At 40.2% G+C, this 23,998-nt stretch overlaps 1 protein-coding gene across 6 annotated transcripts in view; it reads left to right on the top strand.

Annotated features, from left to right (window-relative positions):
- Positions 1-23,158, top strand: part of gria1b (glutamate receptor, ionotropic, AMPA 1b) — an 88,426-nt gene extending 65,268 nt beyond the window's left edge. Inside the window, exons 12-16 of one of the 6 annotated variants that reach the window (XR_010795431.1) lie at positions 12,013-12,211; positions 12,725-12,972; positions 15,379-15,493; positions 16,007-16,121; positions 17,631-17,765. Coding sequence is in view for 4 of the 6 variants with exons in the window: in XM_066645125.1 (XP_066501222.1) it covers positions 12,013-12,211; positions 12,725-12,972; positions 16,007-16,121; positions 17,631-17,765; positions 20,116-20,274 (856 nt within the window). In the remaining 2 variants the exon portion in view is untranslated. Of the gene's footprint in view, positions 1-12,012; positions 12,212-12,724; positions 12,973-13,570; positions 15,233-15,378; positions 15,890-16,006; positions 16,122-17,630; positions 17,766-20,115 lie in introns of those variants that run through there. The other 5 variants (XM_066645125.1, XM_066645124.1, XR_010795432.1 and 2 more) reach the window with 5 other exon arrangements.
- Positions 23,159-23,998: the final 840 nt, after the last annotated feature.

Raw genomic sequence — 23,998 nt, 5'->3', positions numbered from 1 at the left:
CTGTACTGTGATTCTCTGTAAAGTGGTTGTATGATAATGTACACGTTGCTTGCATTATTCATGTAGATAACGCTGACATTTTCGTGCAGCTAGGCATTATAAACACACAGTTCAGAGCGCTATGCTACTATAGGGTAGAATGGAGTTCAGAATAAGTGCGTTGGTCTGAGCATGACTTCCAGGTAAAATGGTAAAAATAGGGTGAGTGAATACTAGAATACATAGAACTGGTCCGGAGGGAATGTGTGTGTGGGTCTGTGTGTGTATGTATGTGTTTCTATGTATGAGGTTAGCGACCCTAAGGAAATGTTAGATGTAGCGTGTCTGTAGTGCAGACTGAAATGATATGAATGTATGGGGGTATTTGAGAGTGTGGCTATATGTTTGTGTGTGTGTATGTGTGTATTGAGGGCTCTGGCTTGTAGCCAGGGTAACCACACAGCCCCAGTGGCCTTGTTACGCCCCCCTCCCTATTTCCAAAAGGCATGGACTGTCGTTTCAGCTTTGCTTCCTATATTCTTACACATGTTCAAAAATACTCTGCCCCTGCTTACGTACCACCATACACACTCACACATTAGCATGGCTTAGAGCACACACACACACAAACACACACACACACACAAAAGCCTGGGGCCTATTTTACTGTGGAGGTGACCCTGCCAGGGCTAGTATGTAGGCATTCTCAGCAGTGTTAAACATGGCCATGTCACTTTTTCAGGCAGAAGTCATTAGCTTGTCACAGCACTTTTTGCCTTTGTCTTTGTGAGATTAGTAATGTTAAAGACAGTACAGAGAGATTGCACTAGTATTTGACTGCAGTCCTGCTGACAGACAATGAGAAGCCTCAGGTTGAGTAGAAAGGAGAAGCCCCTACTTGGGTGGATGTAACCAGAGGAATAAAAGAACTAATGTAACAAAAAGAAAAAAAATGTTAATTAATCTCACATCCTTTTTTAATCATTAAATTCTACTGAAAGCGTGCTATGTCCTCAGGTGATCTTAGCGGCATGGCTGAGAAACCCAAAACTCACCCCATTCTTGCAGTCATTTGATATATTCATAAGTGCCCAGCCTATGATTACATTACCACAACCAGAGTTACGCTCAGTCTTGTGGAGAAAAGAGGCTAAGCTAATAGACCTCTGGTGGTGCTCTTTAAGGTTAGTGCATTATCACATTAGCTAGCACAAACACCTTAGAAATTTAAAGTTAAAATTAGGGCATGATAATATGAACACAATTTATAACACAATATACAGTAGGGAAAATGATTATTTGATCCCCTGATTGTTTTGTATGTTTACCCCCTTACAAAAACATAAAGACTATTGGTAGGTTTATTAACAGAGAAAGACAGAATTTCAACCAAAAAAAAAATTCAAACAAAAAGGATATACCCCCATAAAATGAGGCACATAAATTATTACTGTCTCTTTAAGAAAGTCCCCTTATTCTCACTTTGTTATGTGTACAACAGACCCATGTCACAGAATCAGTCTCTTTCATTCAAACCTCTCGACCTCCATGGGCAAGACCAATGATTTGTCAAAGGACGTCAGGGACAAGACTGTAGACCTGCACAAGGCTGGGATGGGCTACAAGACCATCAGTAAGAAGCTTGGTGAGAAAGAGACCACTGTTGGCACGATAATTTGCAAATGGAAGAAATGCAAGATAACAGTCAGTCACACTCGCTCTGGAGCTACATACAACATCTCACCTCATGGGCTAAGGATGATCCTGAGAAAGGTGAGGTGTCAGCCCAGAAGCACACAGGAGGAGCTTGTTAATGATCTGAAAGAAAACCATTAGTAACACACTTCGCCATAATGGATTGAGATCCTGCAGTGCCCGCAAAGTCCCTCTGCTCAAGAAGGCTCATGTACAGGCTCGTCTAAGGTTTGCCACTGAACACATGTGATGTTGTCAGAGGAGACCAATGTTGAGCTCTCTGGCATCAACTCAACTCGTTGTGCTTGGAGGCAAAGAAATGCTGGATATGATCCCAAGAACACCATCCCCACTGACAAACATGGAGGTGGAAACATTCTGATTTGGGGCTGCTTCTCTGCTAAGGGTACAAGAAGACTTCACCACATTGAGGGGCTGATGAACAGGGCTATGTATCATAGAATCTTGAATGAAAACCTCCTGGCATCGGCCAGAACACTATGGATGGGTCTTCCAGCATGACAACAAAGGAGTGGCTTAAGAAGAAGCACATTAAGATCCTGGAGTGTCTACGGACCTTAATCCCATAGAAAATGTGTGGAGGCAGATTTGGAGAGTTTCTGTAAACACGAGTGGGCCAAAAATCCCCCCTGAGTTGTGCGCAAACCTGGTGACCAACTACAAGATGCGTCTGACCTCTGTGCTTGCCAACTGTGCTTGGCACACTGAGTCATATTACAAGATCACTAACAAAGCACGGGAAACATTTCAGAAACGCTGCACTGGAGGTAAGAACAGCTTCAGATCTAAGAGATACTTACAGGGGAACAGCTCCAGACCTGAGAGATACTCACAGAGGAACAGCTCTGGATCTGAGAGATACTCACAGTGGAACAGCTCCGGACCTGAGAGATACTCACAGCAGAACAGCTCCAGACCTGAGAGATACTCACAGTGGAACAGCTCCGGACCTGAGAGATACTCACAGCGGAACAGCTCCGGACCTGAGACATACTCACAGCGGAACAGCTCCGGATCTGAGAGATACTCACAGCAGAACAGCTCCGGACCTGAGAGATACTCACAGTGGAACAGCTCCAGACCTGAGAGATACTCACAGCGGAACAGCTCCGGACCTGAGAGATACTCACAGCGGAACAGCTCCGGACCTGAGACATACTCACAGCGGAACAGCTCCGGATCTGAGAGATACTCACAGCAGAACAGCTCCGGACCTGAGAGATAGGAACAGCTCTGGACCTGAGAGATACTCACAGCAGAACAGCTCCGGACCTGAGAGATAGGAACAGAGGAACAGCTCCGGATCTAAGAGATACTCACAGCAGAACAGCTCCGGACCTGAGAGATAGGAACAGCTCTGGACCTGAGAGATACTCACAGCAGAACAGCTCCGGACCTGAGAGATAGGAACAGCTCTGGACCTGAGAGATACTCACAGGATAATCTGAGACATATTCATAGGGGAACATCTCCAGACTTGAGAGATACTCACAGCGGAACAGCTCCGGATCTGAGAGATACTCACAGAGGAACAGCTCCGGATCTGAGAGATACTCACAGCAGAACAGCTCCGGACCTGAGAGATAGGAACAGCTCTGGACCTGAGAGATACTCACAGCAGAACAGCTCCGGACCTGAGAGATAGGAACAGCTCTGGACCTGAGAGATACTCACAGGATAATCTGAGACATATTCATAGGGGAACATCTCCAGACCTGAGAGATACTCACAGCAGAACAGCTCCGGACCTGAGAGATACTCACAGCATAATCTGAGACATATTCATAGGGGAACAGCTCCAGACCTGAGAGATACTAACAGCGGAACAGCTCCAGACCTGAGAAATACTCACAGCAGAACAGCTCCGGACCTGAGAGATACTCACAGCAGAACAGCTCCAGACCTGAGAGATACTCACAGCAGAACAGCTCCAGACCTGAGGCATATTCATAGGGGTACAGCTCCAGACCTGAGAGATACTCACAGAAGAACAGCTCCGGACCTGAGAGATACTCACAGAGGAACAGCTCCGGACCTCAGAGATACTCACAGCAGAACAGCTCCGGTCCTGAGAGATAGGAACAGCTCTGGACCTGAGAGATACTCACAGGATAATCTGAGACATATTCATAGGGGAACATCTCCAGACCTGAGAGATACTAACAGCGGAACAGCTTCAGACCTGAGAAATACTCACAGAGGAACAGCTCCGGACCTGAGAGATACTCACAGCAGAACAGCTCCGAACCTGAGAGATACTCACAGCAGAACAGCTCCAGACCTGAGAGATACTCACAGCGGAACAGCTCTGGACCTGAGAGATACACACCGCGTAATCTGAGACATACTCACAGCGGAACAGCTCCGGACCTGAGAGATACACACAGCGTAATCTGAGACATATTCATAGGGGTACAGCTCCAGACCTGAGAGATACTCACAGCGGAACAGCTCCGGACCTGAGAGATGCACACAGTGTAATCTGAGACATATTCATAGGGGAACAGCTGAAAAAGAATTTTCAGCAAAAATGCAAAATGACCCCATGTTTTCATCCACTACAGTTTCGCGAAGAAACTTCAGAAGTTGGCTCCTGTGATCAGGGGCGGCATCAAAACAGTGAGCTGGAGAGATTTGAGTGGGTTCTTGGTTGGACCAGAATCATTTTCACAGCCATTTGCAGTCTCTTTATAGCAGTTCAACAATGCCAGGCAGGACAAGAAGTAGCCCCCACAATGAGGGCTGAAATGACCATGCTCCCAACAGCATCCACCAAATACCTGGGTGTGCCAATGCACCAGGCATTTTTGGGTTTTGTTATTTTGGTAAAACAGTGTCTTGATTAGACCAAAGATATCCTGCAGACCATGTCAGATCCAGCAAAACAGGAGGGTATGATAAAGACACACTTTATATCATAAAGGTGGATTTCCTATTTATTTGTTCAGGCTTCTGTGTGTTTTTTTTTTTTTTTTTTTTTTTTGTATGGAAGGTTTACAGTGGAGTAAATAAGCTTTTACAGCTTGAAAACTGCTTGGAAAACTGTCACATTTCAGTTTTGGCGATGTCAGTGTTTTTCTACCTTGTCCAAACTTTTGTTTTCTTCCAATATTTGGATGTTTTTGTGAATTTTTGGCATTTTCCTTTCAGGTTTTTTTTAGGAATGTTGTCAAAATTCAAAATGTGGTGGGTGGAAATCCAAGTATGGACCAATGTCTGACCTAGCTAACTGGACATTTCCACAATGTTACCACTGGTTTCTTATGTAACAGTGATTATATGAATAGTGGATGATCAGCAGGGTGTTGCTAAAAGTGGATCTCGACTGTGCCAACAAAGTCACTTACTTGATATGGTGTGTGTATATGAGTGTGTATATATATATATATATATATATATATATATATATATATATATATATATATATATAACTTGGCACATGCTGTACATCCTCAGGGATCTGGTCAGGATTTCTGGCAGTCATCCACTATTCCACTGTGACAGTGCTAAAGGTAAATGACGATGTCATGAATAGGATGTAGGAGCAGCCCCCAATCTGAGACTGCACAGCCATTGCCAGTCCATCTGCAGCTGCAAAGTTCACACTGTAGAAACCAGAGAAGGTGCTTCACATTTCTCCAGCTGGGAAACACCCTGAAGTGCAGCCCAAGATATCAGTACACTCTGTGCAGAAGATCCCATAGTCGGACTGGACATGTGACAGCCAGCAGCCTCATAAGCCCCTCGAATAGCATTTACAAGGCAAGGAGACAGCCACTGTTTGAGAACTGCAATCCCAACTTGGAAGCAGAGAAACAAACAGATGATCAGTTCGACAAACAGTAGCCGTAGGCACAGTTTAAGCTGTCTGGTGTCACAGTGTTGCGTGTAAGTGGGGAAGCTGTTTAACATGGTCTGGTTCACAAAAGCAGGGTTCAGAACTTCAGACCAGAATCAGCCTAACAATGGATTGAAATTATCCGTATGGAACTGATATAGTTCACACCTCTACTTTGCTGTACGGATGGCAAGCAAGAAAGCAAAGGGCTTGCAGGAGGGACTGTATATGTCAGCTGGTCTGGAATGTCTGGAGATCCCTCAGGAAAGGCTAGAGGATGTTGCTGGGCACAGAAATGCCTGGGCTTCTTTGCTCACCCTGTTGCCACTGCCAGTGTTACATGGATTAAACAGAAGAAAAACAGATGAGAAAGATGTATTTGTTTTACTTAATGGGTTGACGTTTTTGTATTGTAAATAAATATTTATTTTTTTACTTAGACATTAGAGACTTGTATCCTATCGCCAGTTTCTTTGTGAATTTATGGATGACTGTCAACTTTGTTTACATTTTTGAACTTGAATTATGTAGAATTCAGTGGCATTTCCCTTTTAAGCTGAGGGCTAGACATAAAGTGTTCTATTTCCACAATCATTTTAGCTAATATATAAACTTAAGGATTGGCTCCTCCCCCACCCTGCTTCCTAGCTCTTTAGGTAACCGAGCTGAATCATGAGAGAATATTTTATATAGAATTGTATCTCTTATGAAAAAAGATATCAGTTACAAGAATTTCACACTAATATAAGCTGCTTTATGTTTATGCCTTCGGCACAATAAAACTATCCAGCAAAACACAACATATGGTAGTTGGTCTATGCTTTTTCCCCCACCTTCTGGATTAGGGTTTATGGAACAGCTGAGTTTCTGGTGATTGTTGTGTCTTTGTGGAATCAGACCTGTGTGTGTTCCTTGTTAAAATAGCTTTGGGCTTGTGGTATAGGAGTGACCTATATTCAGGGGATTAGTTACCCAATTAATTAATTGCAGTAATTCATTAGCAGAATAATGCTCAGTGATACTCTGCTAGGTGAAATGAGCTGTGTGTGCTGACAAATGTTTTAATGTACGTCTATGCTTTCCAAGGAAGAATCTTGCTAAGCTACTCAACGGTTTTTTAAATATTGTAGTTCTGTAAACTGGAACTTTGGCTCACAACTTTCTTGTTTTCTCCCTGACATCTATTTGTGATGTATATTTTTTGTCTTCATTAATTTTTACGTGACTCTTTCTAATCTCTTACAAAACTCCAGTAATTTTTCACAGTCATAAAAATGAAGTGTAAGTGAGTGGGTGTTGCCCTGTGAAGGACTGGCGCCCCCTGCAGGGTGTGTTCCTTCCTTGTGCCCAATGATTCCAGGTAGGCTCCAGACCCACCACGAACCTGAACTGGATAAGTGGTTACAGACAATGAATGAATGAATGAATGAATGATATTAATGTTGTGATTGAACTACATCCGTTTTTGAAATTTGGTATTCGTTATAACTCATATTAACGACAAACTATGTGTTCAAATTTTAAAAAAGTGAAAACGCCATGACAAATTTCTGTGTTTACAGTATTTTTTTTAAAAAATGACCATGAACTGCACATATATAAAAAAAAAGACTTAATGAATTTTGATACTGTGTGCTACATTGAATAATACCCTAAGGAATCATAATTTGACTGAATACTGAGTGCAGAGCTTTTTACCTCAGGGGAACGATGTATCCAAAGGAGTTCAGATACAAGCTAGTTGAGAATAAAAGAGTAGAGCGTGGCTGTTCTGTAATGGTTTTGTTGGCATTTGCAGAAGCCTGATGTTGAGAAATGTAGAGTTTTTTGTTCTCGTCAGCGGCAGGCTGCTGAGTGATTGGCACATCGGCTGGATGGAGAAACAAGTGGATTTCAAATCATTCTCTCAGCAGACGGACTGAAAAAAAGAGCAAGAGGGAGACAGAGAATGAAGGTCTGAAGAGTGTAAGACAGCGAGGGTGGGACATGAGGAGCGGATAGAGGCTTTTGGCTGTCAGAAGCGGAGAGAGGAAAAGAGGCTGCTATGGCTCATTGTCTTTCTGCTCCTTTTGGCTGCTGTTATCTGCTCTGCTCTGGCATATGCTCTCTCTCTCTCTCTCTCTCTCTCTCTCTCTCTCTTTCACTGCATTATGGAGGAGAGGTCCTCAAGGGGTTTGGGGGTTGTTAAAGGGGCATTTTTCCAGAAAATGACTGGACTGCCATAAGGCTCTGGATTTGGAAACATCCGTGGGTGAGGATGTTCTCTTTGGCAAATTTCAGCAGTTTTTTGTGTCCATGCAAATCCTAAATGGTTGCCGGCTTATTTCAGCTACTTAGCACGAAACAACATACTCATCTATTTTTACCTTGCTGTTTCATCTTGTCTTTTTCTCTTTTCCATCTCTCTCTCTCTCTCTCTCTCTCTCTCTCTCTCTCTCTCTGTCTCTCTCTCTCTCGTTAAGAGATGTGAGTCACCTCTGAAACAGTCAGAACCCGGTCTCATGTGTTTTGACACAATTTTTTAGTGCCCCCAAACTATTTCATCATCTGCTACTCAAATTTCTCAGGTGTTTTATGATTTACACCTTGTGTTGATGTGTAAGAGCAGTGTGAGCTCTTAATGTATATGATAATGAATAACCCCTGTGAGGCTCAGGAGGTCTCTTGGATACAGATAAAAGACAGACCCTTATTTTTTGCCTACACGTACAGCATCTTTACAACTAGTGAAGATTTATTGTGTTAGCTGTGTTCTGTGTGTGTGTGTATATAAGCTCATGAATAAGCACTCATGCTCGCACAGGACGCTGTCTGAGAGTGATAACACATTTTCCAATAGGTACATGGTAACACATAAGGGAATATCAGCTTGAAAGATGACAACATTTGATTTCTCTGGATGTTAGCACAATCCTTGCTAAGCACTTTTCAGATCTGATTTGGAGGGAGACAAGTGAAGGAGAATGTTTTTGTCACCTCTTACTGTGCGGTCAGAAATTGGTGTCAGAATAAATCAGATTAAGCCTACCATGCTTAAAATATACACTGATCAGTCACATTATTAAAACCACTGACGGGTGAACATTATTGATATCTCATTACGCTGCCATCAGTGCAGGGACAGGAAATATTAGGGTGCAGGAACATGGACAAGAGATTTTGACAAAGGCATATTGTTTTTGTTAGAGCATCTCCAAAATTGTAGTGCTTGTGGGGTGTTCCTGGTTAAATTAATTAGTTAGTTGGGCCAGTGGTATTTGAAGGAAGGGCAAACAATTGACCACTGACCGGGCCATAGGTGCAGAAGGCTCAGGGCGAGAGGTTTATAATTACTGCAGACATGGCACAAACCATCCACATGGACATTCAACCGATCTGACAAGTTATGGGAAAGCAGGCTATCTTGGGTCTGACCCCCTTGTCATTCATTGTGCAACAGCTGGCTAATGTGTGATCAAGGTGTTTGCATCACCACTCAGATTAGGAGCACTGTCTAATAAACTCCCCTTACTGCAACCAGCTACTCTCACTGATCATCAAGGTGAGGCACAATTTATCTTAAACATGCCTTAAAATATTACACAGCACAATGTCAATAGCAAACAAATATTACTGACGTCTGATCTTTTGGCATATAGTTGTTTTTATAAAATCAGGAACCTTTCATTAAATGCCTTGTCTTCTTTCTTTCTTTCTTTCTTTCTTTCTTTCTTTCTTTCAAAATGTACTGGTATTTAGTTGGTTATGATGTGGCCTATGATCTAACAAGAGTGGAAAAATAATCATGACCACTTCAAATAACTGATCTGACAATTATATAATAGTTCTGGAAGGCCAAACTCTGACCTTTTCGGCTCATTTAAAAAAAAAGGACGAGCTATAAATTATCCATTCATTCTTGTTCACTGTGAACGAACACAAAGCTTTGATTGCACGGCATTCTGAATGTATTAACCCCGGTATGCAGAGGGAAAATGCTTAATTATGCCTGTTAATTACTCTTCTTATTGAAACCAGATCTCAGATGTATAATATGCATCAGGATATTTGCACACAGCAACAAAATGCAGAGGTTTTACTACATTTAAAACAGCTAACAGTTTTGGGTTGAGCAAATCAGATGTTGGTGATGGCAGCTTTCAGTGATGTTTGTTAGCCTAATAAAACTTCTCTTTCTTTTAGTTTGGAACAGAGAAGTATGTTAATATGAATGCACTAGCCTGCCAAATCCATACTATTAGCATTAGCGTAAAGTTCCTAGTGTGTGCTACAGCACTGGGATGCACCCAAAAATGTGGTAATTAAACTAACATCTGTAACACTTAATAAAACTTCATAAAGTCAAGTTCTGTAAGGCATTATATTATAAGAACCCTCTAGACTAGATTTGTATTATAGTGCCCTTACAATCCTTTTAACATTTACAAGTTAGATATTATAATGTATTATGAAACATGACTCTCTTGCTTTATAAAGTGTCTTTCATGTAACATAACTGTTCAAACGTAATTACGCAAGATTAAATAAGGCATTATAAAGTGTTATGTAGATAATATTACATATTACAGATGCAATTATGAAGCATTATTGATAGAGGATTCATATGAAATGTTACCAATATAGTCTCAGTTTGACAAAGCAAGCATCTACTCCACCAAGAACCTGCATGAAGAGGCTACTCAGTACATAAAACATGTTTGTAAATTATATAAGCTCTGCAGTAACTCTGAAAGAAGGGAGAGATGTCTGTTATTATTATATAAGTCTATTAGAATTTAAAATGCTATTGGAATAAAAAAGTTGCTTTATATGGCTTTGATCCTTTAACCTTTAGCATTGTCTCTCTACTTTAGGGAATATATGAAAAGGTAAATTTGTGACACTTTGGTGGGGTGTCTCAGAGCCCAGTGTTCTTTGAGTATTCTCCTTTTCAGAGGCAGCTCTTATATATGAGAGAATTCATTCTGTTCTAGTGGCCCAGGGTGATAAAGTGGAGTGAAGGGCTTCTATGAGTGGAATTTGTGATTGTGGGTTTGTAGTCTTGTGGATTTTAGCTGATTCAGCTCTCTCGTAGTGAAAAAAAGCAGCAGGTGTATAAAAAAAGAAGGGATGTCTCAGTCTCAGCTTACCTTGGTACATTGTGGAGAAAAAATATATACATTTGAACTATACATTTTAATTCACAGAATCTCTTTACAGTATTAAAGAAAATAAGATTTTGACTGGGGGAAGAAAAATGAAAAAGACAGAAGAGGAGATATATGTCCAGGTGACACAAGCTGAAGTGGGTGAATGAGTGTGTACATACAGTATAGTAGAGTAGGGTCAGAGAAGCACAAATCTACTATTTACCTTATATTACAGTGTAATGTGTGTGCAAAAGCTTGGCTAACTCTGGCTAGGTGTTCTCTCTTGTTTCCAGCCCATGGTCGATAATCATGGTTGTTCCATGCCTTGTTTATAAAACCCTTCAGCCCTGTTCTTTACCTTGCATTGTGTTTATAATGGTGGTTCTTGTTGTCCGCCCAAACTTTTGCACATAACTGTATACAGGTAATGTTTGCTAGCAATTGGACTGATGCCTCTCTTGTGGCATAACTGATTGTAAATGTCAGTTGACTGATGTGATAACTTCAGTAACATCCTTAAATGCTGTAACGCAGCAAAACTAAAGACACTGTAAGACATCCAGTTGAGTTCAGTGAAGATTTATGGATTATCCATCCATCCATTATCTGTAACCGCTTATCCAATTTAGGGTCGCGGGGGGTCCAGAGCCTACCTGGAATCATTGGGCGCAAGGCGGGAATACACCCTGGAGGGGACGCCAGTCCTTCACAGGGCAACACAGACACACACACATTCACTCACACACTCACACCTACGGACACTTTCGAGTCGCCAATCCACCTGCAACGTGTGTTTTTGGACTGTGGGAGGAAACCGAAGCGATTTATGGATTATGTACAATTTTATTCCAAAGTGTGTATCTTCTTGAGCCTAATGTGGACCACTGGCTAGTAGTGTGGAACCCCTCTTCTAAATTATTGTGTTCCACATAGATACAGACCATTTTTCAACTTCAGTTTTTCAGTTATACTTTTTTTATCCATGCTGACTTTGACTTATGAAAAAACTCTGTTTAGATGGTTCTTTTAACAACTATCATATGGAATGAAAACTAAACAAAACTAAAAGCCACAGCTGAAAGTGAAGCCCACTTTTATGTATATTTTTTTGCAGGTGAGAGGAACTATTCCTGCAGGGTGCAACTGACACTAAGAAACTGTGAAATTTGTCAAATCTACCCAGCTGTCAAGTTGTGTTAATTGCATGTCTAACAAGTCACACTTGATGCATTTGTTCAGAGCAGTTACAATATCTCAGATAAGCTTTTAGGCTTTGTTTATCACTTTTGTTGCCAAGTTTTAATTATCTTTCCTAAGTCTTGAACTTATTCAACTGTTTCTTTGTTTTAGATCCCTCTCTGGGCGTATCGTAGGTGGGGTCTGGTGGTTCTTCACTCTCATCATTATTTCCTCCTACACGGCCAACCTCGCTGCCTTCCTAACTGTGGAGAGAATGGTGTCGCCTATAGAGAGCGCTGAAGACCTGGCCAAGCAGACTGAGATCGCCTATGGGACTCTGGATGGAGGGTCCACCAAAGAGTTTTTCAGGGTAAGAAATAAGATCACTTTTCCATTGCAAACAAAGTTCAGTCTTAAGATTAACTGTATCTTTAATACCTGTATTACTGAGTCCAAAAGCATCAGAGGCTCAAGTCCTTCTGATTGGAAAGGGACCTGAATCCAGTAAATGAAGACACAGAGAATGTGCTTTATGAAATGTTTTGAAACCTCACCAGTTCAGAACCAGATAAAACATTCCACATAGTCTTTGTCAGCTTGAAGTCCAAACCTAACTCATTTTGTCCATCAATTAGTGAGTCTTCATCTTACATTACTTCTTAACAATATTGACATTTTCACATGTTCCTGATACTGGTCTTTATAAATTTGAAGCATGTCATGCAACTGGCTTATAACTCACTCTCTTAAATTTAATAAGACGCTGATTAAAGTGTGCTATTTAGTGCTGTGCATGAATGCCACTAACATGTCCTGTTAATCTGAAATCTGAAAGAAGATTTGAAGATCTGAAAGAGTTGTTTTTCTCTACTCTGATTCTCAGAGATCAAAGATAGCAGTGTTTGAGAAGATGTGGTCCTACATGAAGTCTGCAGATCCCTCAGTGTTTGTGAAGACCACTGATGAGGGGGTCGTGAGAGTCAGGAAGTCAAAGGGAAAGTACGCCTACCTGCTGGAGTCCACAATGAATGAGTACATAGAACAACGTAAACCCTGCGACACCATGAAAGTTGGGGGAAACCTTGACTCCAAGGGCTATGGAGTTGCCACTCCTAAAGGATCTGCCTTAAGGTAAATTACACAGACTTGCTAGTGAACACCAAAGAGTTCTGTGGAAAATGTAGTTTGATTTTGAATGGTGGAGAGATTACACTGGAAGTAGATGAATCATTGCTTAGTGCAGGATGAAACAGTGAGTATTTTATGTTTAAGTAATTTTTCCTGTTTACTGCCTAGCAATTTGATCAACTCCTTGAAATTTGAAATACTAGTCTGTGTCACATTAGGGACATATACACTGTAGAAACTAATGCATATAATGTTGTGTACTTTTCCCAGTAATTTTATGTAGATTATATTATATTATAATAGATTATATTAATGCAGACATTATATACATATTTGCATCAAGTTAATTAAATGCTTTACTTTTTCAGTGTATAACTATGTGCAGTTATAAGTGAACATTTGTTAATATAATGCCTAGTTTCAACAGAAATTTTCTGAGTAAACTCTCTTTACAGGTCCTCATTTCAGTGCTGTGATTAGGCACTTTTCATGATACATTATGCAGTTTCATGTTTTCATTGTCTAAACTGCTGTTAATGTGTTTAATGTGTAAATGTCACACTGTTGTACTTTATTTATTCTCTCTGAATTAATTCCATAGTGCCATCCAATCCCATTCCATCTCTGCTCCAACCATGTACTGAACTGTGATTTTGTTTTGAACATAACCTCAGAAATATCATACAAACAGAATCTAAATGAACCCCACTGTGAGCAAATTAACATTTGCATGGATTTCTGTATCTCTATAAAGAGGCAGGGGGCCCAACACAAATAAACAAACTTTAACACATGCTGAGGTATAAAATGGCAGGATATTTTGGCCCTAATTGCTTAGAACTTCAGCAATCAACAATTTTAACTGAATAGATCAGTAAGATCCTTCTTACTGGAAAGGAGAATTGGCAGTGTTTTATGTGTTTTTCATTATGGTCATCCATGTCCTTTCACCATGTCTTATTTGCTAAAATGTTGCATTCTCCTTTCTTTTCTGCATGTTAAGGCCAGAATTCATTGCCCCAGAGTACATTCTCCAACAAATACCAGTAAATCCAGATGTTTTTTTAAGCCTTACCTGAATGTGATTGCTCTGTCCATGATCCACCCAAAAAGAGTCTTTAAATGGAAAAGCTCTAAGGGAAATCCCATTAAACCTTGTGAGACTGTAGCACACAACTTTAATAACTAATAGGTTATTAATGTCCTGATATGTATTTTTTTGGCTGTATAGAAATGATACAGGTTAAATGTGGCCTTTGGAAATGTTATCTTAAGATTTCACAGTGCAAATAATACAAAGAATACATCTACCACATGGTTATTAAATGAGTTACAGAGGGCACTGATATACACCATAAACAGCGAGGTCAAGTCAATCTAAAACTCTACACATATTCAATGCATCATGTATAATTAACATTTAGCATAATTGAGTATAATGGATGATGGAAAGATCAATTGTTGATCATCTGTTGGATCATTGGTTCATTTGGCTTGACAGTTCTAATACTGTGAGAGTATGAACCTAACTGCAAATAATGTGTTGGTGTTTGTTGGGGAGTGCTGGGCCAGTGTGCCATGGCCTTCACTCTTCCGGACGAAGCAGTGTATCTCAGAGATTATGATCATGGATGAAGTCTGGCTTTCTTTTACTCACCCATGAGTTGACCTCTTTCTGACATCAACCCATCTCTGATGGGACAGAGCTCAGAAAGTGTTCGATGGGTTTTACTGAGAAAGACTATATTGGCCAGGAGCAGAGCAGACACACTGTCTGTTTGCTTTCCTACTCAGCTGCACACACTCTCTGTTGTGTGGTGGGAGGGTTTCCCAGGAGCAGATGAAGACTGGGTAAGGGAGGAGCTGGCACATTAAGAATGCTCTGGCACAAGCTGCAATGAACCAGGGATTTCCTTAAGAATGTATTACTCCTCTCTCCTTTCGGCCTGTTACAATGTAAGAGCATTTTAGGCATAGTGCTAGATTATCCGAGGCTAATCTGAGGCATACCCACTTAATCTGGGAGTCAGTTTCCACAGGACAAAAGGCCATCTTATGATAAAGAGCTTACACCCAGAGCATTGCTAATTCCCCCTCTCCTCTTCCCAATAGTCCATGTCATGCTTGGTAAAATCTGTCACACTTTGGTCACACTTGCATTTTTTATGACATCACACAGCACAAGACAACTTACAAAAGTCTTGTAGAAACAGCAGGCACAGTCAGATCAGTTTTAGTTCGATTTATTTATGTATTTATTTATTTTGCCTTGTTTTCCTTTTCCTTTGAAATATCTTTTTCAAGATTTGATTCACTTTTTTTTATTATTTTTTATTTCCTAAAACCTCTGCCTCGCCGTCCCATTCTCACCACTGACGCTGACCCCAATTATCTTATTATCATTTCAAGAAACCCAGTAAACCTGGCAGTGTTAAAACTGAACGAGCAGGGCCTGTTGGACAAATTGAAAAACAAATGGTGGTACGACAAGGGCGAGTGCGGCAGCGGGGGAGGTGATTCCAAGGTCAGCCCCAGTATGAGCTATCCAGCGGGTAACCACCACGATGGAGGGTAACCGGCAACAACTGACGCCAAACACTCTGGCACTGCATGTATAAAACCTCTTTTAAAGGCCTTTAAGCCAGAAATAACTCCTCAAACTGAAATCTCATTGGATCTGCCAACATACATACATTGGCCATAAAACCAAATTGTACCAAAGAGTAATACAAGACAAATCAGTGCATATCTGAGTGTTTCCACCACTTGCCGGTTACCCAAAGTGATATAGTAATACACATCTTGCAGTAGGGAGCAAGGCAACAAAGCTAGATGGAGTATTAATGCATATCACTTTGGGAGTGACACTTTACTTCTTCAGACTTTGTGATTGTGCTGTTTTCTTTTCCCTTTCTTTTATCTACTTGTAGACATGTAGAACACAACAGTACATAATTATGGGTGTATGTTTGCTTAAAATGCTGAATAACATAAGATAACATGGATAATGTTATTTATGTTATTTTCCTGGTTGAAGAATTCCGGTAAACCTAGCGGTGTTGAAGCTCAATGAGCAAGCCGTCTTAGACAAACTGAAAAACAAATGGTGGTACGATAAAGGCGAATGTGGAAGCAAGGACTCCGGAAGAAAGGTCAGTTCACACGTTGGTGCTTTGCCTCACTCAGAGAATAAGCCTCAGTGCCTTGTAAAAAAAAAAAAAAAAAAAAAAAAAGGCCCACTCATCCCCTCTAGTACAGCACCGTCTGCACTGTCTCCAATCTGCCATTCACCCAAGCACAGCCCTCGTACACACAGCTTTAGTTTGAGTAACCAGACTTACTTTCCCTAACCTAATCCAATTACAGTACGCAAATGACCTAAAGCAATAAATATTCACACTCTGCTGCTAATTAACTCTGACTGAGTGGTCATTCATATATAGGGTGTGTCCCTCAGTAAATGGAGCAGATGTAATACTGAGCATCAACATTCTCTCTAAATATTAAATATAGGCTGTGTCAAGGCATTTAAACTTCTGCCTCAAAGGCAAAACATGCTTATTTTGTGCAGAAATGTAGGCAACACCCCTGATTATTTCATTATAGCATGTCAGTCGTGGATTCTTTTTTTAAACAGTAATTATTAGGGAAAATACAAGACCGAACAACACAATTTAACATCATTTGGCCTGGACACATCTAAAATTATACCTTCTATTACATATTCAATTAATTTCATATCATTTTCCTGCTACCAAATTGGCTGAATATATTTAAAAGCATTGAACAAACCAATGATGGTCCAAACTTTTAAACGGCAATTGAAACCAGACCCACACATCTTTTTACACACAAGTAAATGACAGTTTGGAGAGAAATATATTGCTGTGAAATCCCTGTCACTCGATTGCTTCTCCACTCACAGAGGTCCGAAATGCTGTCTATTCTTGTCCATGTCTCAGAGACAATGTGCATGCCGCTGGATGAGACCTCAGTACGGTCACTAAACTCATGCATGCCACTGGCTCCCACCCTGATGTGATGTCATGGCCACTGGGGACAGGGACAGTACTCACAGGGCACCACAGTGACCTACATATCTGTTCTTATACAATGTCTGGTTGTTCCTAATTGATGTCCTATAGAAGCATACTGTATGAGTCTAAAACAGATTAACTAAGCTATAAATCGGAGGTACAGACATTAAAGATACCAGTGATGAACTGACAGTATATATTTGAATCCCTAATCAGAAAGCAAAATTCAGATCAAATTTCTGAGAGTGATTGAATGATGATCCCAGCCTGTGACTTGTGCATGAGTCCGCATGAAAGCTCTAGCTATACTTGTTCAGTATATGAATCTTATTACTCACTATAGTCTTTATTTATTAAGTTTCTCTTTACATTAAAGCACTGAGCTATTGTCAGATGGTAAAGGCTCTTTATATTATAATGTAGATTTAGTATGTCATGTGTGCTTTAAAGAATGAGCTGTTTTATGTATGTTTAGTGTTTAATAGCTGTATATATAAAGTTTATTGTGTTTTTGTGAATGTGGTTTTGTCTATACTTGTCTGAATGTGTGTGTGTGTGTGAGAATGTTTGTGTATGTGTTCATGTGGTACATATCTATCTCACTGTGTGCTCTGGGCTCTACAGGATAAGACCAGTGCCCTGAGCCTCAGTAATGTGGCCGGGGTGTTCTACATCCTGATTGGTGGACTGGGGCTGGCCATGCTGGTGGCATTGGTTGAGTTTTGTTACAAATCCAGAATTGAGTCTCGAAGAATGAAGGTAAAGCACACACTGCCACACAAGCTGTAACTTTCATACATTAGCAGTTTGTCGCTGTCTAAAGAAAACTATAATATTTCAACATCATTTAAAAACACCAGCCCCTCTTCACAATGTGTAAAAAACACACAGTGGTCCAATAGAACGCTCAGAAATGACAGGTTAACCTGCTTTAAATCAGAAATTGATTTGCCTTCTTTCTGAATATGTTTTAACCGCAATGATTTGTAAGCTTTATTAATTGTCATGACATAGTAAGTATGTCAAGTAAAGTAATATTATACTACACTTTCACATTTCACAATATATTTGATCTTTGACCACTTTTATTTTCTGTGAAATTCTAGTCACATGTTAAAATAAATTTAGAAGTAAATAAAATAATGAAACATTATTTTATATAAATCAGCTGTTTATAAAATAATGTGTACTATGTGCCTTTTTAATGCAGATTACAGCTCCTCAACACCAGTAGTTTACAGGCACTACATAACTGAGCACATGCAATATAATGATTAACAGACCTCTCAGTCACTCACCAAGTGCATCTTCTCTAATAGCTTCTCTTTTACAGAGTGAAGGCAGTATTCCAATAAAACCCCCCACAGAATGGTAGTGGCAGTGTATTAAAATCCTTAACTTTTGAAGTGAAACATTTCACAATGTAATTATTCCCCATCCAAAAAAAATAAAAAAACAGTGATAGGATGTAACAATTTCTTCCAAACTCTACAAGCGACAAGTGCTGTCTAAAGTAATTTAATTTAGATTCGATTAGCTCCCTTTCTCCCCATGTCCATATTTTTTTCAGTAGTAAATCAATCCATCAATCTCTTCAAAGTACTTTCCGGAATTCTGAGTGTTTGCCTGCTGTCACACTGCCAGACTGCTTCCTGTAGACAGGAGGGTGTTAGCAGTGGAGAGGTATCTGTGGGCGGGTGGAATACAGTAAGCTCCCCACTGAGATTCTTTCTAATCCTGCAACAAACTAGTTTCACATGGTTTACAGTCATAATTTAAGAGAAATTACGAAGAATACAGCAACTTATTGACATTCCCTTAGTGATGGAACCAGGAATGACTCATAATATCGTTTTAGGGCAGCTGATTGGAAAAAGAATAAGACATTTCTTCAAATACTGCAGTATGCATTTTGGAGTATTTATATCCATGTTATTTCGGAAGATGCTGTTATCCAGAACAATGCACAACTCTAATTATTTTACAGAGGAAGTTTAATGCACTGTTAGCCCAAGGGCTCTTACTGGTGGAATGTTCGAGTAGGGAATCAAAGCCTAGAAGGCAGTGGCATTAGAAGTCATTTGCTGGTAATTTGCTGGTCTCCCATTGTTTAGTGGATCATAATGATTACAGAAGCAGGTGGTTCTTTCACTCTATGGTTATCAGGCTTGTTGCCACATGCCATTTATACCATCTCTCCAGTCTAATCTAAGTGACAAAGAGCCTTGATCCACATGTGTCTTTTCCTGGCTTATGGTAAGTGCCATGTTTAGAATATCACAGGCCCAAATCGCTGCTGCTAGCAGGCCAATTAGTCTGCATCAGGCCTGGAAACATAATCTTCGGCAATCCACTGAAGTGTGCTGGATTTGAATCATTTATTCGCCAAGGATGTACAAGTCCAACATCCACATCATTAGCTCCTGTTTCAAGCCTACAGGGTTTCATTATGTTAAACTAATGCCAGAGCAAGTGGCTTCCCAGCTAGCGCCCACTTGTTTTATTATTTTGTTATTATTTCTTAAAGCGCTAAATTACTTCTCAGGCCTGGCCACATTGACACAAATTTACAGCTCAAGTGAAATGCCCATATTGTATGCCCTGTATATTCCAGAGCCAGTGGATCTACACTAATTAGGTTTAATGCAACATAGGACACATAAGTGTGTTGTCTTTAAGTGCTGCAGGCTTTTGCTGCTTAGTTGCAGTGACTTTATTAAGTGCACTTATCTAGCATCTGCACTCTTTGGCTATTTAATTATAACTGCATCAGGTAATGTTTCCCACACATTTCAGTGCTTTGAGGTTAATAGTCACTACATGATGGAACAGTTGTCTTCCCTAAATAATACCACTTGTTGACAGTACATCAATTCAGTTACAATGTAATTGAAATATATTTGCTTTGCGTTTTTATTTCCAGATCTTAATATATTATCACCCTGTATTATTATCAAAGTAAAATAGCAAAGAACCTGGGGATGCAAGGGACATCGTCCAGAACTAATATTGTCCAGCTGTGGCTTTCAGACCCTCATGTGGAGCTGTATTAAAAACAGACACGGTTAATTATGCACTTGTCTGAGGTTTTTGTCATCTGTTCTTTCAGCAAATCATTGACGCAGCGATGCTGGGCTCCACCTTGACCCGGATGGGCAGTGGTGGGGAAAATGGCAGAGTGGTGGCCCACGACTTTCCCAAAGCAGCACAAACTCTGCCCTGCATGGGCCAGGCAGCTGGCATGAGCCTCAGCACCACCGGCATGTAGACCCTGCTCCTGTATCGCCATTGACAGTAGAATGAGAGAGAGACACTGAAAGAGTGAAGTGTTGCACTGCGATGTGCTCTTAACCACCACTGAACTCCAGCCAAACCGATTCCACTCTGGACTCTTCAGGACGAGAGAGCAGGAGGGGCACAAATCTCTTTTTTAATACCAAGTTTGCTCATTTTTTGAAGCCTATCTGGTGCAATAAGAAGCCTGTGTGGGAGTTTTTGTATGAAACTTCATCTTGCGGGACTGAAGAAAAGCAGAAGCTAAGGATAGACACTTGCACTATGTCATTGTTTTCGTTAGGCCTTGTTTTTCTTGTTGTTTGTTTTGACGAGGACGAACCTTTCAGTCGGTCTGTTGCTGTGTGCCCGTTTCAAGCCTAAAAGGTTTCAGTGTGTCAAACTAAAGCCACTTATTTTGTCTGATAAGTAACTTGGAGAGCCTTCCAGTCCCAGACATCCCTCCTTGTCATTCCGTCCATGAGGAAAAGAAGGATTGATCTGGTTCAAAGTGAGTGCTGTTCATAGAAGGATGCCGGATCTGGTTTGCCGACTTTAAGTCTTTGTGTTTCAGTTCCATTACAAGATGTCAAAAGGTCTTCCTCCTTCATTAAACACATTGCCCAAACTTTCCTCCAAAAGCCCCTTGATAAGATTGTTGGGTAGGAAAACAGGAGCTGATCGCTCAGGCTTGTCATAGCCTTTGCTCCGTCTCCCTGTGCCCTGCTGAACATGATGAATCACCTGCACACAGTCTCTAAGCCGTGATTAGATCTGAGAGAAAGAGCAATCGAGAGAGTGTGAGCGGGGGAGAGACAGCTCGAGACAGAGTTAAGACAAAAGACAGACAGAAATACGCACACAAGGTAGAAGTGGGACCTACGGCAAAAATACACCATTGTGACACTTGAAAATGTTTACAATACGTAATATGTATCATCATCTTCTAGTTTGGAAGTTGGAATGCATACAATGTAAATATTGGTATGGATAAGCCATTTTTTGGAGCATAAAGATAAAAATTAATAAAATAACAACATACTGTTTACACAGTCACTGTACACCAGTTGTTGTTTACAGGCTCTCCATTATTTGTCATTTTTATTGTGTACAGACAACACTCTAAAAATCATATCACTTCATAAGTGATCACAGTAAGGTTATCATTATTCCATCATACTTTCATCCCACACTGTCCTCCTTTCTGTGTTCATGTCCCTCTACATATATGTCATCATCCGTGTCAGCAAAGTTGTAAGCAATGTGGGCTCAGAAGTGTTCATTATGGAGAAAATGCATTGATTGATAATAGAGTATATGGCCATACCATGGAAACTTCTGGCCGTACATTGGAAACACTTTGCTGAAAACCATGACAAGAGAGGAATAAGCTGGAGTTTTTCCACTGCTGTTGCAATAGCATGAAAACACATTGGGAAATATCCCCATTAGCAACAGCAGTTGTTTGTGGTTTGACATTAATTCGACGGTTTAATGGCTTGCTTCTAACAGTGGATGTGAGAGTGGGGAGAGAGAGCAGTGCCATTAGCCTGCTTATTAGCCAGACTGCTGTCGCCTTTACATTCACATTTTATGTGCCCACAAAAATATATGCTGTCGCTGTTGTAACAAAACCTTGCATCTCAAAAACCAAGGGGAAAAGCATCCTTAAATTTATTACGATTTTTTTATTTATTTATTTATTTTAAATAAAATTGGGCCATTTCCACTGGTCCATTTGTCACTAAATATTCAAACAATGTAAAGGGTGTAAATGATGGAGTGAAATGGATTTATGAGGTTTTGATCTGACAGCAGTGATATAATTAGGGCTGAAAAATGTACAATAGTAGTATTGCAACTGTGCTATGCCTGGCAATGTTTTATAAACACATCCGTCAATCAATAAGATCCTAAGATTTTTCTTTTTCACTTTTTTGGAATATAAAAATTTAAATTTTTCAATTCAGCAAAATACTCAATATTCATCTGCATCATTTATGATAACATCAGAGTAACAATGGCTACTTTAATGTTTTTGCATCAAACGTAACCCTCACGTGTTATATTTTCTGATGAGGTACTGAGTACTCGTGTATGTACGGGTAAGGTATTTGTTCCTGATAAAGACCTGCTGTCCTGCTTGTTAACAAAAGCAGCTGAATCAAGCTGAAGCTGTCAAGAGTCATGTTAGTTTTGTCCTGTTGAATTGTACCATACTGAGACAGGTTGACCAGAAAGTCATTGTAAAGCACAAACCAACCTTTTTATTTTTTTTCACATAACAGCAATGTCACATCACGCCTCCAGCGCCAGCATCTGCTGCGCGTTGGTTAAAAATTTTTGTTTCGTTTTTTTTTTTTGTCAGGGCTAAGTCATCAGCTTCCATCTGTATGTTTCCTCAGTAAACTTTTAAGGCATAGTACGATGGGGCAGAGCGTCACCAATACCTACAGTACTGATCATTTTTATACCTGAATTGATTTGTAAAAAAAAAAAAAAAAGAAAGAAAAAAAAACAACAAATGAATTCATAAAAAAATGACAATAAAAAAAACAACAAACGATTGACCTTAATATGATGTGATACATTTGTGCTAAAAAAAAATGAAGCTTTATTGTTTTGCATTTGATGGATTATTAAATGTTTATTTAGTTTGTTATGTTTCGGGTTACTTTTTTTTCTTGTATTTATGGTGGAATTTTATGTCCTGTATATTGTTTCTTTTGGTTTGACACAGTACTTTTCATTTCCGAACAGTCTGTTCCGTTTTATTTGCATCAGTCTCACAAAATACCTTTCAGAAAAAGAGGATGTGACTTGAATCATGACATTGAAAAAAATCTGTTGACAAGGAGTGCGCAGAAATAAACTTTTCTAACCACCCTTTGGGGTTTTTGTCTCTTTCTCTCTCTCTCTCTCTCTCTCTCTCTCTCTCTCTCTCTCTCTCTCTCTCTCACATGTGAGGGACTCAGGTCGAATCGAATTCAAACATGATTTTGCCACAATTGCTTTTTACGAGATCCACGTTTCAGATGGGATAGGGCCTGGGTGTTTGGGGATTTGAGGATCACTCAAGCTCATTTACTCACCACTGTGGCTTTCTGTTTTAGCTTGTCCTCTCCCATGGTTCAATCTAACAGAAGAACAGATGAATTTATTCCCACCACCATGCTGCAATGATATAAAACAACTATTCATGGGACCTTTGCGCTCGGCTAGTTCTTTGTGTTGCCTCTTGGAGTGAAGTATCGATCTCAATAAATGCCACATTTGTTCTCTCTCTTTTATTTCCCCCATAGGCCTGGCCTTTCAAGACAAGCCGCTTGGACGAAAAAAATAGCCCACTCTCAGTCAAAGTCAATCACAAGAAAGTGCCAGAGGCTTTCATGTGTTTCAGAGTGTTCAATAACACAGCACTGTCTGGAGGTGGCTAAATCCCTGCCTGTGGATATGCATTTATCTCGCAGTGCATGAATACACCTAGACATATTGTTATTTTGATATACCTACATATATTGCACTGCCCAAGGCTACGAAGTGAGTCTGTCGTTCTTTTCTCCCTCTATACCACAGCTGTGGGATCAGCTTGTTATGCGCTTTGATTGTGAAGATGAGATTTCATCAGTCAAACTACACAGGAGCTTCACGTTCCATTTATGTCAATAGAAATATATCACTCCAGCAGCAGCAAACAACTGTCAGAGTCTTTCGGTGTG

The sequence above is a fragment of the Hoplias malabaricus genome, chromosome 15, assembly GCF_029633855.1.
Source record: "Hoplias malabaricus isolate fHopMal1 chromosome 15, fHopMal1.hap1, whole genome shotgun sequence".
NCBI lineage: Eukaryota > Metazoa > Chordata > Actinopteri > Characiformes > Erythrinidae > Hoplias > Hoplias malabaricus.
Note: the sequence above shows the minus strand (reverse complement) of the source record. Positions and strands in the feature narration are given on the sequence as shown.